The 16,301-nt window shown below is 59.1% G+C and overlaps 1 protein-coding gene across 2 annotated transcripts in view; it reads left to right on the plus strand.

Moving 5' to 3' along the window:
• The window catches only part of Begain (brain enriched guanylate kinase associated), a 35,780-nt gene extending 21,142 nt beyond the window's left edge, over window positions 1–14,638 (plus strand). For both annotated transcript variants that reach the window (XM_045155077.1, XM_045155078.1), the window contains exons 3-7: window positions 6,919–7,080; window positions 8,114–8,180; window positions 9,089–9,196; window positions 11,452–11,535; window positions 12,584–14,638. In XM_045155077.1, coding sequence (XP_045011012.1) covers window positions 6,919–7,080; window positions 8,114–8,180; window positions 9,089–9,196; window positions 11,452–11,535; window positions 12,584–13,921 — 1,759 coding nt within the window. In that variant the 3' untranslated portion in view covers window positions 13,922–14,638. The remainder of the gene's footprint in view (window positions 1–6,918; window positions 7,081–8,113; window positions 8,181–9,088; window positions 9,197–11,451; window positions 11,536–12,583) is intronic.
• The last annotated feature ends 1,663 nt before the right edge of the window (window positions 14,639–16,301 follow it).

A 16,301-nucleotide genomic window follows, 5' to 3' on the forward strand; every position in this document is an offset into this window, starting at 1 on the left:
CCCAGGTACTGCCAGGGCAGGTGGCTCATGTGAGCTCAGAGCAGGACTAAGCATGGGGAGCTATCCTGTCGCCCCTGGTGCAACAGATCTGAAGAGAAAGGCACCTGCCTGTCCTCTCCCACCCAGCCCCTTGCCTAGGGGCCTGTCCTCTTGGTCTCAGTCTGTCCCTGTGTCTGCTGACCTCCCGGGAAGGTCGTCAAGCACCTCATGGCATCATTGAGTCAGGTGGGAGACATCTACGGCGCACGGCGGCGGGGGGGGGGGGGGAGGGGTAAAAGCACACAGTGCTGGGGTTTGGGCTAACATCGGGGCTCTCAGGTGAGAGATGCTGAGCCTGGCTGGATCTCATGGCCTGAGTTGGTTGGGCTGCCCCTTGCCTGTTTGTGCACTTATTTCCTCATCTGGAAAGTGGGGGCAGGGAGGTCTGAGGAGAAGGGGTGTGTGTGTGTGCGTGCATGTGCGTGTGCATGTGTGTGCATGTGCCCAACCAGTCTGGGTGTTAGGCGACTATTCATATCTCTTGGGAAAGGCCTGCTGTGGGCACAGTGGCCAGAATCTTCTAGGCCATAATCAAGAGAAAACAGACTTTTGGAAGGCATGCAAAAATGTGGCCAGGGAGGCTTTGGTGATCTTGGCATGGGATAAAGATGTTTCTGTGTGTGTCCTATCCCCAAGAAGCCATCTGGAGGCTTCGGAGAGGCCTGGGGCCAGTGTCTGTGGATGGAGGTGTGAGGGTGGGTGCTCCAGCTATGAACGTGAGCATGAACTCCGGCCAGCTTGTTTTCAGACAGTGCTTCTGCAGGACTGGCTGGGTGCCCATACTTGAGCAACCCACCTAACCCAGTTCTCAAGTAGCCAGGTCACTGTAAGTGTCCCCTCAGGCTATTGGACGAGGTGACATGCAAGCAGAGTCTAAGGCAGGAGAGTGGCCAGAGAACCCCAGAGCTAGCAGGGATGGATGCTGAGGCTTTGGGGTGGGGAAGATGGGCCCATGGAGTAGGTCCAGTGAAGAGCCTCTAGAGGTCCAGGAACACACGACACCGTGTCTATCTAGTTGGCTTAGATTTCCTGCTGCTGGGGGAGCCTGGAGTTGTCCAACAGGATGGTACTTTAGACCCATAGCACCTGGCACTCAGAGGAGCCACTGCCAGTCCCGCCAGGGAAGGTGGGCAAGCTGGGGTTTCAGTGTCCCAGGTGCCCATGGGGAGTCAGTGTCCCCAGATGCCCATAGGGAGTAGTTCACCTGGGACGGGCTTAGCAAGAACCTGGTAGAGGGGACATAGGGACAGAGTCACTGAGGTGAGAAAATGCCTGCAGCGTGGGAAGAATGACAAGCAACGCGATGCTGCTGGGGCATGACTGCCTGGCCGGGCTGAGCAGTGGTGGGGAAAGCCGGCTGAGTCCAGGCGCCGCAGGGCTCCACAGACCAGCCGCAGCACCAGGGGTGCCGACCCAAGAGCCCAGCCCCACCCATTGTCGTGTGGACCAGCAGACAACCATCGAGCAGTGGGCCAGGATGATGAGGTTCTCTTTGCCATCTCAGGACTGCGGCCTCACTTCTGGGGCTCACTGTGTGCACAGGCTGCGTTGACAGCTTCCGTGTGTTTTCTGGCCCAGAACAAAATGTAGCTGTCAGTGGTGTTTAAGCAGTGCCCTCCAGATGACTAGAGTCACATCTTCGGGGCCCAGGCCTACTGCAGACCTTCCCTTAGGCCCCAGACTTTATCCAGTGCTAAGCTAGACCGAGCTGCTGAGGCCCCTGAGAAGCCTGTTGAGAGGGGGACAGTGACAGGGCCGTGGGGACACCATGGCCACCGCAGGACTTGGCCAAGCCACACAGGGAGACCCGTTGCTTCCGTTACTCCAGAGGAAAGCTGCCCTTCTCTTTCTTTCTGCCCTTGGCTCACTCGGCACCTGTGGGTTCATTGGCTGATGTGGCCCCTAGGATGGGCTTCCTGTCCATCCTGACAAACCACACCCTCCCTCGCCCATCCCCATACATGCCACTCCCCCTGCAGTCAGCTCAAGGACAGGGGCAGGACCCCACTTTCCAGGTGAAATAACCCGAGGCTTCCAGAAGTGGTGGCCGGTGGGTCCGTGCCCTGGATAGCTCTTCTTAACCTTCCATGCCCCCTCCAGCCCATCACACTATGTTTATGGTTTTCCCCCCCTGTTTTGATTCTTAGCAATTTTCTTTCCTGGTCTTTTTTTCCATCTATAGAAAAGATGACAAATCTAAAAAAGTATTATTTTTTTTTCAATTACCCGGCATCCCACCACCCAGGCACAACAAATGAACATCCTTTCCTACTGCACTGGTCTGTGGCAGTGAGTCTTTTCAATGGGATTACGCAGCTCTCAGCATGCACATTTGCCTTGTCCTCAAGCCCTCTTTGAAAGTGTTTCTGGGCCAACCTGGAGCTTTTATTGGCATAGCTGGCCCATCGCAGCAGGTGCCCAATCTCCATTTCCCCCAGACCAGTAGGGCGGCACTGAGCATCCCTGCACACAAGCCCCCATGGGCCCCTGCTCGGGGCCTTGACACACTTCGGGAAGGCCAAGGCCCTGAGGCACATGTGAGGCTTGGCTGTGTATCCCATTAGCCTCCAGCAGGGCGGTGCCCGAGTAGAGCTGGGCCAGACCTTAGACAGCGTCTAAGCTAGGAGGGTGAAGTAGGGCCTGCACCCCTAATACCCACTGGCTCCACAGCCCACCAGACATCGCTGTAGCTCTCTATATGTCAGCCATTGCGGCCTCCCTACAGAGCCGAGGGGCCATCTGTCCCTCCATCGTCCTTCGCCTTTCTGACCAGTGGGTCTTGGACACCAGCACAATTTCAAGACAGGCCCAGGGCAGGGGTGGGGAGATTGTCCTCTCATGTCACCTCTGAGGCTAAGACAGATGCAGGCCTGCTAGTGGGGACAGGACTCCAAAAATAAACCTGGCTAGTGACTAGAGACCCTGCCACAGTGGGACCCATTGCCATCCATGAGCTCAGACCCTGTGGAAGGGCCAGCAGGGACGGGTAGGTAGACAGGCTGACACCGCTGTGGTTCCTGCCCACAGCCCTCTGCCCCGCAGCCCAGGAACCCTCTTGTCCCCTGTCTCTTGGCCTCAGCCCAGGGCTCTGGCTGGGCACCTGGTGGTGGGTCCAGCATGCCCCACCCCCACCCATTCTGAGCAGCTCTGTCCTCTTCGCCCACAGGCTGCGCAGCCCCTGGGTGCCCCTGTGCCTCAGGCAGCCCCGAGTCCTGCAGGGCCGCCTGGCCCGGTCCTTACCCTCGCTCTGGGACAGGTAACACACCTGCTGTCTCCACCCCCACATCCCCAGTCCTTAATGTCTCTGAGTCTGTCCCTGGACACGTGTCCCATGTGTGCGTCCAACTCCTTGGGACAGCTAGGGAGTCTTAGAGAGGAAGGGTCCCTGGTCTTGTAGCACGTTGACCCCATACCTCAGCTCTACTCTCTGGTTCCTGTGAATGGCCCGAAAGAGCCTTGTAGAGGAGGGAGGTGCCTGCAGATCCTGCTCTGTACCGGGGGTCCAGCACTCTGCCTGCTCAGGAGCTCCTGTTGGGCAAGGATCCCCCCCAACACACACACCCTGTAGGGGGCAGCTCCCTTTCATTCACCGGGACAAACACTAAAGTAAGCTACCTTCCGTCCTAGAGAGGGCAAGGCGCTGGCTGCTCCCAGTTCCTCAGCTTCTCTTCCCTGTGCACACTTGTCTGGCCATATCCTCCCCCTGCAAGATCCCAGGGGCCTGCAGTGTTCTGCAGGTTTTCAGTGGCCTGACAGCCCCTACTTCCACACAGTGGCACCTTCCTAGTCATCCCATTATGCTGGTGGTTCTGGTACCCAGCACAGAACAGGGACTCCTGACAACCCTGCTCTCCGTATGTGGAGTACCGTCTTGCTTCCCAGATGAGGAAACTGAGACCGCAGCTGGGTGGAGTGCACTTGGTCCATGGGAGGGGAAGTATTGGACAGGGACAGAGTCAGCACTCACGTGAGCATTCGGGGTCCTCCTCGCACAGAGCTCCCGGGAAGCAAAGTCCTAGGACCTGATTGCCAGCTGTGGAGAGGAGCAAGGAGGGGTTGTCATGGGGAGTGCAGAGGGCAAAGTGAGGACATGCCACAGTGGTCGGTGATGGGGAATCGAGTGAGGGGTGCTCAGGAGCCATCAGATGGCCAGGCTGGTGGCAGTGGACATGAATAGTAGGTGGAGGCAAGCTGGAGATACGGCCTGAGGTATGTGAAGGAGACTGGCCTTGGGTGTGACTGTGGTCCAGTGGCCAGCCAGGCCAGGCATGGTAAGGACCTGCAGATTGGACAGTGGTGTAAGGACACCCAGGGTGGATGGCTAGGACCATCCACGGTGACTGAGGACTGTGGCTGTGTGTCCAGCGTGGAAGCCTAGGCATGGGGAAGTGGGAGGAAAGGGCCACAGGTCCAGCAGCTGGGCTCTCCTGGCTAACGACCAGCCTCTGTGTGGCTTGAGGATGGGTGGTTGTGAGGGCTCAGAGGGTTGGTCAGAACTTAAGAGCTGGTGGGCCAGGAGTCCCCGTATCAGAAAGGCCACTGGGAGACCCAGAGAAAACAGATGCTGTGTGGAGCAGCGCCTCTCAGCAGGTCTCATCTCCATGCTGAACCTACCACAATGCCCTGATGGCGAGTCTGTCCTTGATAGGCGCCTAGGGTAGGGCCATGGGAGTCCCACTTCCACTGTGAGCTCTAGGAACAGCAAGAGGTCAAGGAGGGCTACAGATGGGTCAGCGGTTAAGGCACTTGCCTATGAAGCCTAAGGACCCAGGTTCAGTTCCCCAGGACCCACATAAGCAGACGTAGAAGGTAACACATGTGCACAAGGTCACGCAAGTGCACAAGGTGGCGCACTCTTCTGGAGTTCAATTGCAGTGGCTGGAGGCCTGGCGTGCCGATTCTCTCTCATAAAGTTCTCTATTTATTTATTTATTTATTTTGGTTTATCGAGGTAGGGTTTCACTCTCGCTCAGGCAAACCTGGAATTCTCTATGTAGTCTCGGGGTGGCCTCGAACTCATGATGATCTTCCTCCTACCTCCTCTTCCCAAGTGCTGGTATTAAAGGCATGCACCACCATGCCTGGCATGCTTTTTTTTTTTTTTAAGTTAAAAACCAAAAAAAAAAAAAAAAGAAGAAGAAGAAGAAGAAGAAAGAAAGAGGTCAGGGAGGGCAGGAAAGAAGGTGACGCTGGTTGCGTAGCAGCAGTGAGGGCAAGGCCCAAGCTGTGAGTGGCGGCAAGTAGCTGTGAGATGCTGCAGAGTGTGTCATGGACACTGGAGAGGAAGGGGCAGGCTGGGTGGGAGGGCTCTGAAGAGGTCATCCGGAGGCTGGACAGTGATGAGGAGTGCAGCAGAGGAAGGCACTGGGCAGATAAGACAGTGCCCACACCTATTCCCAAGTGTATAGTGCAGACCCAGCTTGTCCTCCGCCATGGGGCCTGCTGCTCACCCCAGCCCACACCCTTGCTTGAGGTGAAATGGGTGCTTGAGAAAGCCCACCAGCCGCTGAGGACAGGGCTGGGCGCACGGGAGGGCTGGGAGGCCAAGCAGGCCGCGTGGGCGAGAGTGGATGTGCGCCCAGTGGGTAGGGCTGCCGAGGCTCCCAGCAGCTGGGCCCGCGTGGGCAGCGTAGGGCGCCGTGCCCCAGGGCTCCCCTTGTTAGTTTGCATCCTCTTTCGGGCACTGACTCTCAGGAGGACCCGCCCCCTTCCCTGAAACGTAAGCAAACTCTTTTTATTTCTATTTATTTAAAAAAATATAGGCCGTGGGCAGGAATCCAAGATTGCTTAATGGAGGTTTTCTGGGTGTGTGCCCACGGAGACACGTACAGCTTCTTCACAGGGCTGGAGACTGAGGGCATCTCTGGCTGGGGACACCCGCCTGCTTTCCACACCTCTCACTGGAGTCAGGGAAGTCCCCACAGTGTCGATCCCATGGCACAGCTGGGCGGAATTAAGGCTCTCGGCACCTGCCACCCCGCAGATTACCAACACAACTCACATCCGCTCCCCACAGCAACTCCCAGAAGTTACCACCCAAAAGTGTGTTGGGGCTTAGGCCCCACTCTAACCCGGCCACAACAGGTAGGCTCTGTCACGGCCAAGTCTACAGCTAGTACCCTGGGCATGGCCTTCTACCCTGCTTTCTTGCCTGGTACCCAAATTTGCTTCAGGAGACTTGTTGGTGAGTGGCTCGAAGGGTGGATTATGCTGTGTGCAGATGTGGTTCAGGGCTCCGTGGGACCCCCATTCTGTGGGCAAAAGCAGAGCCCCAGGAAACCATTCTGAGCTTCTAGAAGGCTCTCTGTGGGAAGGGCACCCTAGAAAGCTGTTTCCATGCTGTATACAACCTTGTTGGTGGCCATAGGAAAACCTTGCCTGCACATGCGCGTGGGGCGCCACCACCAGCCCTGTCCACAGGGTGACGGTGTGATGGGGCCACATGGCTATATGGGGGAAGGGAAGCTTGTTTTAGGATGCGCCATTGCTAACTCCAGGTCTGGGTGTTTGTAGTTCTAGTGCCGAGGAGGAGCAGAGGGGCCAGCTGGCTGGCCGTGCCATGCGCGTGGGTCACTTCGAGAGGGAGGCCTGGGGCCAGGCATGGTTCTCAGGTCCGTGCACCTCCAGGCCATGCCATAGGAATTTCCTTTTGGCAGGCACACAGTGGAGTCTGAGCCTGCACACCGGGCAGCCACAGAGGCCCTGACTCCTGGGGGGCCATAAGTGCTGAGTGCCACCGTCGCGGCCAGGGGACATGTGTTTGTGTGTTAGCGCGGCCTGGTGCATGGTGCGCACCCACAATGCACCCGGCTGGCCCGAGCGGCCTCGGCGTCCATGCGCTCAGCACCGCGGCCGGGCCGGCTGCCGGGTGTCTTGCAGCGCACTGCAGGAGCAGAAGGGCGAGCTGCGCAAGCGGCTGTCCTACACCACGCACAAGCTCGAGAAGCTGGAGACCGAGTTCGACTCCACACGCCACTACCTGGAGATTGAGCTGAGGCGTGCGCAGGAGGAACTGGACAAGGTCACGGAGAAGCTGCGCAGGTGAGGGCGGAGCCGGGCGCGGGGCTGAGGCCCTAGGTTAGCAGGGCACCGTGTGCCCGAGTGGCTGAGCCCGGGCGGAGGACAGGCTCTTCCCGTGCCCCTTTCCAGCTCTGGTTCTCACTTTTGGTGAGACAATGGTCCCACGCAGAAGGGAACACCCCAGGGCCTCCACAGGCCCACGGCGGTCCCCAGCGATGAACCTGTGTTCTAGCCTCTTCCTGCAGTGGCACGGGGCGGGGGAGGGGAGGCTGATGAAGCGCTGAGCGAGGTGGAACAGACTCAAAATATTTTCCTTCTGTGCACTGAAGATGGATTTTTTTGTAAACCCCACTGCATACTTTCCCGTCTTCAACAGAAACACAAAGTGAACATGCACTGCTGTTGGCTGCGTTTGTTTTAAATATTTATAGAGGGTAGCGGCTGACACTTCCCCGAGGGTGGTTCGTCGCCCCTGTAAAGGCCGCCTTCTATTGGGCTTTTCTCATCACCACGTGGAAGCCAAGCTGGCTGCCCCAGCACACCTGGGTTAAGATCCAGTCCTGCTGCTTAACTGCTCTAAGCATTTCTGTGTCCATTTTCCATTGGTAAGACAGAGGCAACAACATGACCAAAAGGTCTGAACGATACACAGACACCATCCCCAGTTCCCAGAGCACTCCTCCTTCCATTTGAAACCGTGTCTCACTCACTGCCACTCACCCCGGGGCCACACATGCGCTGTCTCTCCCGTCCAGGTTGCAGTTGAGCTATAATCCACGTTAACTGCTTGTAAGCCCTGTATGTAAAGTGTCCGTGAACCAGCCGAGTGGAAACCTGACAGTCTCTTGTGGAAAACCAGGCTTCCATGTTCTCTCCAGAGAGTCCTGCTGTGGGTGGGCAGAAGTTAGCTTGCGTATCTTAAGAGCAGATCCTGAACCAGGTGGGCCCGGGGGATAGAGGGAGAGGGGCGAACTCCATGACTAGCCAGGCTGGTGGCTGTGAGGTTCCTAGGGACTTAGACGGCCAGGCCGTGACCCCACTGCCTCTGCTGCAGGATTCAGAGCAACTACATGGCGCTGCAGAGGGTCAACCAGGAGCTGGAGGACAAGCTGTACCGCATGGTGAGACCTGACATCCTCCCCCCCCCCCCAGCAGCACTGTCCAGGGCCTGTGCTGGGCTGAGGCACCCCACTTTAGTCTTGAAAGCTCAGGCTGCTCCACCAAATAGGAGGTGTCAGGATCAGGAGAAGGGGTCTGGGTAGTCTGTGAACAGTGCAGCGGGCCCAGGGCTGGAGAGCTCAGAGCCCGAGGGAAGCCCAGGGTGGCCTGGGGCAGGCTGTAACCCTCACCCTACCCCTCTCTTGACCTGTGACTGAAATGGTGGGGAAGAGTACCACACTGCTGAGTGGCCTTAGTGGGGTCCCCCTCATTCTGGCTCAAAGAACCGGGTGCTGAGAGCTCTGCTTGGCGCAGTAGCAATGGGGACTCGGGCACCCTGCCTCTCTGACTTAGGAGAATACTCCTGTTGGCAGCAAGGAGACAAGCCCCAGATTCTGGCACACCCCGCCCCGGTGTTAAGTTAAGGAGGTTCTCTTGTTCTAGTGTGGCCACAGGCTTGTTTGTGACAATCCTAAATGGGTGTCCAGTGTCTTCAAGCTGAAGAGAGGGGGCCAGGCAGGCCTAGAGGCTGGGCCTGCCGCCGCCTGCGACTCTGGATAAGAGCCCTTTCGGTCCTGAGCTTCAGTTTTCCAAACTGCTGAGCGAGATAGGCAGGGCAAGCCACCCAACACCTAGCCCTGAGGCAGGACACTGCAGATGACAGCTGAGGCTCAGGACAGTAACTGGCCCATACTAGTCAGGCTTGTTGGAAGTGGAGGGGGATTTGAACCCAGTTCGGTCTGTGCTCTTAACCTCTGCACCCATGATCCTCCAAGTACCTTCTCATCAACAGCTGCTGGGCACAGGAAGGCCTGACACCAGGTGTTGGGACTGACCACTTACCACTCCTTCCTCTGTCCCCATTGCCCAGGGCCAGCACTATGAGGAAGAGAAGCGTGCACTGAGCCACGAGATTGTCGCCCTCAATAGCCACCTGCTGGAGGCTAAGGTGACCATTGACAAGCTATCAGAGGACAACGTGAGTGCCGTGTCATTTTGCCGGAAGAGGACTATGGCGGGTGCTTGCTAGGGACTGTTCTGCCTGGGCGTGGCCACAGCCTGGCTCGGGAAACAAATGCTGGACCTGAGAGTAAGGACCTGGGAGAGTACTGGGAGCAGCTGGGGAAGGACAGCTGCCGCCTCACCTGAGCCACGCTGCCAAGGGCATCCAGGCAGACTGCAGGAAGGGCTGGAGGTGGGAGATGGGACGCCACATTTTGCACACAAGACCCCCAGATCACTTGGGACTCCTGCCAGTCCCAGGGTCATATAGCTATGCAATCACGCACAGGGGTCTGAGCGGTCACTAGCTGCCCTGCAGCCACCCGTGAGGGCCAGCTCTGTATACACTGCTTACTCTCTGGCCTTTTCCAGGTCCTACTAGGCTCTCCACGATTAAAACACAGACCAAAAGAAAAAACAAAACAATCCTGCCCACATGCAGCTTACATTTGTGTGGGAAAGACAGTGAACTAGACAGCCTCACAGCCCAGTGAAGCATTAGAAGTGCTGATTGCTAACAGGGGCAGAGAGCAAGGACAAGCCAGTTACGGGGCCTGCGGAGTCTGCCAGGGCACGTCTACGTCCGGAGACTCTGCGGAGCCCGGAGCGGAAGGAAGGGGAAGCAAGGCAGGCAGGTGTCTAGGGCAATAGCTTTCCCTGCAAGGGGAAAGCGCCAGGGGCCAAGGGGCACCTGGGAATTCAGAGAACAACAGGGAGGCTCAGGGCCTGAAGTACGGAGGAACAAAACTACAAAACTGGGCGTCTAAGGGCGGGGGAGGGGGGGTGGTCACCAGCTGCTTGCTGGGAGCAGGTAAGGGGAAATCAAGAAGTGACCTTAGGATTTGGGAACTCGGAGGTCAGTGAATGAGTGGCCTCAGGCCATTCCCAGAGGACAGGAGGTGTGAAATGCTGGTGATTCATGCAAGGAGCATGGTTGTAGTGGAAGGCAGAGATAACCTGGGCTGGGGACAAAGAGACTTTTCCTATTGGGCAAGGCTAGGCCCCTTACTTAAGTTATCCCCTAATGCATATGAGGAAACTGCAGCACAACCAGTTTCAGTGACTTCCCGAGTCACCTTGATGGTCACTCACTCAAGACTGTCCAGATGTCCTTTGAATACCACCAGTGTAAGGTGGCCAGAGCTCCCCTCCCATTGGCTCCCTCTGCCTGCAGTCCCAGAGCAGTTCCTTCCTGTGTAAGCGTCTGCAGCCCCCAGGGATGGCGCAGCTCTCCCAGGCACCTCCGACGTGGGCAGTCTAGGGGCTCTGACCAGAGTGGCGTCTTCCCCGAGGGCTGTGTACACGACAAAATCTATCCGAGGTCACCCGCTTCTCCGAATGTTGCCTGCAGCTCACGATGGCTGCTGGGGCCCAAAGACAGTCCTGGGCTAGCTGGGCTGTGTCCCCAGCCCTCTGGTGCCAATGGCAACTGGTCTGGGTTCTCATGAAGACTGGATGTTACCTCTCTGTTGTAGGAGAGCCCAGAGAAGCACTCAGAGGGCGTGGAGACTTGCGCTCCCTCCCACCTGCAGGCCTGGGTCAGAGCTGGGTTGAGGGAGGCCATGTGGGGACATGGCAGCAGTCCTATGCCCCATGGGCAATGCAGGAGGACCCCACAGCCTGCTGTAGGTTCTGGAGGGTGGGGGTGAACGGCCCAACACAGGCACATGCAACAGAGATTTCCAAAGGCGAAAGCGACCCCTCATTCCTACTGTTTGCATCTGTTTTCAGCTCAGGAGGCTGAGCAGGGTCCCACCCACACCTGCCCTGACCCCGGCCCTGTGGCCAGGCCACACTTAGAGCAGAGTGTTAGTAGCAAGTGGAAGGTGGGTGGAGGCGCTGGGGTTCATCCATGTCCCTGATTTGTACCTGGTACTTCCACCAAGTTTTCTTCGCAGAGACTCTGGGGAGTGGAGGGACAGGGAGCCCAGACCTGGTGGACAAGCCTAGGGGTCTCTGGGAGCTCAGGGCTGTCTTAACGGGGTCCATCTGTTGCTGCCCCAGCCTACGGAGGCCCCAGCTTGGCTGGGCCCCCAGGAGTACATCAGAGCAGGGCTGCATGGCAGGATTTCTGTCACACCAGCAACCCCAGGTCGGCAGGCCTGCGCCTGCCACGCATGTGGAGCCCAGAGGGAGGGCAGCCCTGTCCTGCCAGTGGCCCTGCCTGCTCTGCCCTCCCCTTCTGGGCGCTGGCCAGGGTGGCTGTGCCAAACACCTTCTTTTGTCTTCTAGGAGCTCTATAGGAAGGACTGCAATCTAGCGGCCCAGCTGCTGCAGTGCAGCCAGACCTACGGCAGGGTCCATAAGGTGTCCGAGGTAACGTGGCCCCGCCCCACAGCCAGGCCCGCCCCGCCCCAGGACCACCCGGCTCCTTTTGGGCCACCCCATCCCGAGGCCTCTCCCCACCCTCAAGGAGGAAGTCACCTGGTGAGCCTGAGCCCTCCTCCCTCCCATGCCAGGGCCCTAGCTTCCTGACGGCTGCAGGTCCTCCATACACCCCATTGCCCAGAGCCCCGGGCCCACTCGCCATGCACCCCCATTTCCTGTGGTAGGTGCTCCTTGTCCCTACATGCGACATGGCGAGGCAGCTCTCCTGTGTGCCTCAGAGTGACCCTATGTTCTGGGCGCAATTAGAAATGGTTCCACGCCAGACAGAAAATACTTAAGGAAGGGGCTTCACCAGACCACACGGGGTGAGCCAACCTCAAAGCCCAGAGTTAGCAGCAGGCAGCCTGCCTGTCCGTGGCCTCTGGCGCTGCTGTTCCGCCATACCCTCAAGCACAAGAAATATCCTTCCCCAACTCCTGTCCATGTCCCCTCTGCCTGGGCTCAGCCACACCTGCAACACTCACAAAATGGATCAAACAGTAGTGGGACGTCCCCCCACCTGCCACCAGGCACTCAGTGGAAACCACCGGGCACCTGGCGCTGGCCCCTCAATCTTTGTTGCATCTGTTTCTGAGTCTGTCTCGTTCAGCAGCACGAGGGCAGTGGGAAGGGCTGGGAGGCCCCCTAGAACCTGGGGGCCTGCGAGAGCCACTCGGCCCTCCCCAAGCAGCACCTGGGCAGGTGGGCCCCAGTTGGACCTGGGCTCCAGCTTCTCTAGGTGCAGAGCACTTGCTGTGCTGGGCCCTGTCTGAGTAAGATGGCGTGGGGAGAGCTGACTGATGATATGCGTCCTTGGCAGCTCAAAGTGGCTCCCACTGGTGTGATGTGACAAGCCTGGGGAGGGGCCTGTCCTCTGTCTTGTCTGCGTGTCTATGGGCGATGATGGTACTGTGGCCCTAGCCTCCGGGCCAGGGCTGGAGCACGATGCCGCCGGTGACCCTGTCCCCAACCCCCTGTCTTCCTCACGCCCGTCTAGCTGCCCTCGGAGTTCCAGCAGCGCGTGAGCCTGCACATGGAGAAGCACGGCTGCAGCCTGCCCTCTCCGCTCTGCCACCCATCCTACGCAGACAGCGTCCCCACTTGCGTCATCGCCAAGGTGCTGGAGAAGCCTGACCCCACCAGCCTGTCCTCCCGCCTGTCGGATGCCTCCGCCCGTGACCTGGCCTTTCGCGACGGGGCAGAGAAGCCGGGCCCGCGACCCCCGTACAAGGGGGACATCTACTGCAGCGACACGGCCCTCTACTGCCCGGAGGAGCGGAGGCATGACCGGCGACCCAGCGTGGACGCGCCCGTGACCGATGTCGGCTTCCTGCGGGCGCAGAACTCCACCGACAGCGCGGCCGAGGAGGAGGACGAGGCGGCGGCCTTCCCCGCGGCCTTCCGTCACGACGCCTTCCCAGGCTACGCGGGCTCGCTGCCCACGTCCAGCTCCTACTCGAGCTTCAGCGCCACGTCTGAGGAGAAGGAGCACGCGCAGGCCAGCACGCTCACCGCCTCGCAGCAGGCCATCTACCTGAACAGCCGCGAAGAGCTCTTCAGCCGCAAGCCGCCGGCCTCGGCCGCCTACGAGAGCAGCCCTCGTTTTGCCAAGGCCGCCACCGTGGCAGCGCCACTGGAGGCCGAGGTGGCTCCAGGGTTTGGGCGGACAGTGTCTCCATACCCTGCAGAGCCCTTCCGCTACCCGGCCTCCCCGGGGCCCCAGCAGGCCCTGATGCCCCCAAACCTGTGGAGCCTGAGGGCCAAGCCCGGTAGTGCCCGGCTGGCTGCAGAGGACATGCGGGGCCAGTGGCGACCCCTGAGCGTGGAGGACGTGGGTGCGTACTCGTACCCTGCCAGCGCCGCAGGCCGCGCCTCGCCCTGCAGCTTCTCCGAACGCTACTACGGTGGCAGCGGGGGTAGCCCAGGCAAGAAGGCCGAGGGCCGTGCCAGCCCCCTCTATGCCACCTATAAGGCCGATAGCTTCTCGGAGGGTGACGACCTCTCCCAGGGTCACCTGGCTGAGCCCTGTTTCTTGCGGGCAGGTGGCGATCTGAGCCTCAGCCCCAGCCGCTCAGCTGACCCACTCCCCGGCTATGCGGCCAGCGAGGGGGAGGGGGACAGGCTCGGGGTGCAGCTGTGCGGGGCTGGCAGCAGCCCCGAGCCCGAGCATGGCTCCAGGGACTCCTTGGAGCCCAGCTCCATGGAGGCCTCACCTGAGATGCACCCCGGCGCCCGCCTCAGCCCCCAGCAGGCCTTCCCGCGGACTGGCAGCTCGGGGCTGAGCCGCAAGGACAGCCTCACCAAGGCCCAGCTCTACGGAACCTTGCTCAACTGACCGCTGCCACCAGCTATGGTCAGGGGCTCCCAGCCGTCCCCCCCTGCCCGTGGGGCAGCCGACCCCCACACCCCAGCCCTGCCAGGGAGCCCTGGTCCTGTTGACCCCTCGCCCCTCATGGTAGAGCCCAAGAGGAAGACCCTCTGCCTTTGTCTGTCTACCCCAGGCACACCGCGAACCCCACCTCGACCTTGTCACACTGGGCCCTCCCCCTGAAGTGAACATCTCCCCTTTTTTAAGTGAAACTATTTTTATAGCGTAAAGGGTGTTTCTTCACGCACTTGCCTCCAGCTCCTGGCAGCAGCCTTGGTGTTTCCCACACGAAGCTCCTTCATTTTCCGGTGAGGGCGCGTGGGGCACTGGGGAGGCCAGGCTTCACACGAGGGGAGAGCCTAGCAAGCCAGCACTGGGGAGCCCCAAAGTTCTGTCCACCAAGAGGGGAACTGAAGCCAGGGAGGGAGGGCTCAGGACATGTCTTACGAACCCATTTCTCACAGTGCAGCCAGCACTCTGCCTTGAGCTACTCCACAGCCCTGGGCCCGAGTGGGGCCCAGGACACCCCAGGACGGCCGGTGCTCGTCCCTCCCCGCCCCCACCACCCGACTCTACCTCAGACATATGAGGCCCCTCTGACCCTGCGCGCCTGTCGTCTGTGATGCATGCCGTCCGTTAGTACTGTATTTTGCATTCATTAATAAAGGTCACCAGTGGAAAGAATTCCAGCCTGAGTTGTTTCTTCTCCCTGGCCCACCTTCATGCTCAGGAGCGAGGACCCTGGTGTGTCCCCCCCATGGTACCCCGCTCACTTTCCCGCCCCCGACATCCACGCTTAGCATTCTGCTCCCCCTGGGCCGCTGGACAGGGTCAGCATGTAGTGTCCCTTTGCATCGTGCCACTCTTCCCTGCTGTCGGTGACTTTGCTGTCCTCAAGACAGCTTTTTGAACATTTCCTTCCTTACTAGTGGCAAGCTCCATTTTTGTTGCCCTGAAATGTCTTTATTTTGCCTAGTGGCACTTTAGCTGGGACAGAATGCCAGCAGTCTTTCCCTCTGTCTGCGTCTGGCTTCTTAGTGGCATGTGGGACCACCATCCACCTAAGCCATCTCTCTGGGCCCCCTTTTTTTCTGAGGTATGGTCTCACTCTAGCCCAGGCTGACCTGGAATTCACTATGGAGTCTCAGGGTGGCCCCGAATTCACAGCGCTCCTCCTACCTCTGCCTCCCGAGCGCTGGGACTAAAGGCGTGCACCACCACTCCAGGAACCCAGCCCATGTGATGGTGCCACTCACGGTCAAGTCAGGTCCTCCCAATTTAACCTAGACGTGACCAGAGGTTTGTTTTCCGTGGTGATTCTAAGTTCTGTTAAGTTGGCAGAGACTAATCATCACAGGGACCTTACCCCAGTTCCATGTCTTGAAACCTGCCCATGCCCTCAAAGCTAGCACTAGTCTGGGCACTGAGGTACCTTGCTCCCAGAGCACTGAAGACTGCTGCATCCTGCTCGGATTTGGCTCAGCAGGACCTCAGGACTCAGAAGGGCTTATCCTGGAATCACTGCTAGGCCAGGGCACAGAGCCTCCCTTCTTTCCCTCCTGTTCTGCTGTCATGCTGCAACCTTTCCAACCCCATGCTGGTCTCAAGGACCTGACTGTGTCCACAAGGAGCTCAGATAGGGAAGGGAGACAGATGGGGTAGCTCAGGACTTCAAGAAGGTGGGGCTCAGGGGTATCCAAATAGGGGAGGGGCTCATGCCAGTTGATGATAAAATAGGAATTAACCAGGTAATGCAACAAAGGCCCAGACAGATGACAGCCTCACAGTTCCAGACTGTTGGGCACTCCCAGATGACACCCTGACAGTGCTCCTGTTAGTCCCGTGTTCCCAGGTCACAGTGGGGTCCTTCATCCACCGCCTGTCCTCCACTTGGATCCACCCTCCTCTTTAGCAATGCCTATGACCTGCTCACCGTCCGTGCTGGCCCTCCTCTGTGCAGCCACTGGCTGGCTGCGCCGTTAGGAAGAGCCAGGTTTCCCTCCCAGAGCCTGAGGGTGCTGAGCTGTCCCTAGACCCCCACTTGGCTGGTTCCTGAATGGCGCCCAGCTAGGCTGAGGGCGGGGGAGCATTTGGGGAGGGAGTCAAGTGAAGCAAGAGCATGGGCTGTGGGACAGGTGGCCCAGGCCTGTCCCTCTATCCTGGAGCAGCAGCCTCCACAGCAGGACAGCAAGAGTCATGGCTACCTTGTGGGAGCTGCGTGAGAATGTCGTTCCTGTGAAAGTCACCGCCTGGCCTCGCAAACGAGCCAGTAACGGGCAAGCACCTGCACAGGCCTCTCCACATGGAACTGCCTTTCTCCAGCACGCCTCTGATCAGGCACCGCTGG

Source organism: Jaculus jaculus, chromosome 7, assembly GCF_020740685.1.
Source record: "Jaculus jaculus isolate mJacJac1 chromosome 7, mJacJac1.mat.Y.cur, whole genome shotgun sequence".
In the NCBI taxonomy this organism is placed as follows: Eukaryota; Metazoa; Chordata; class Mammalia; order Rodentia; family Dipodidae; genus Jaculus; species Jaculus jaculus.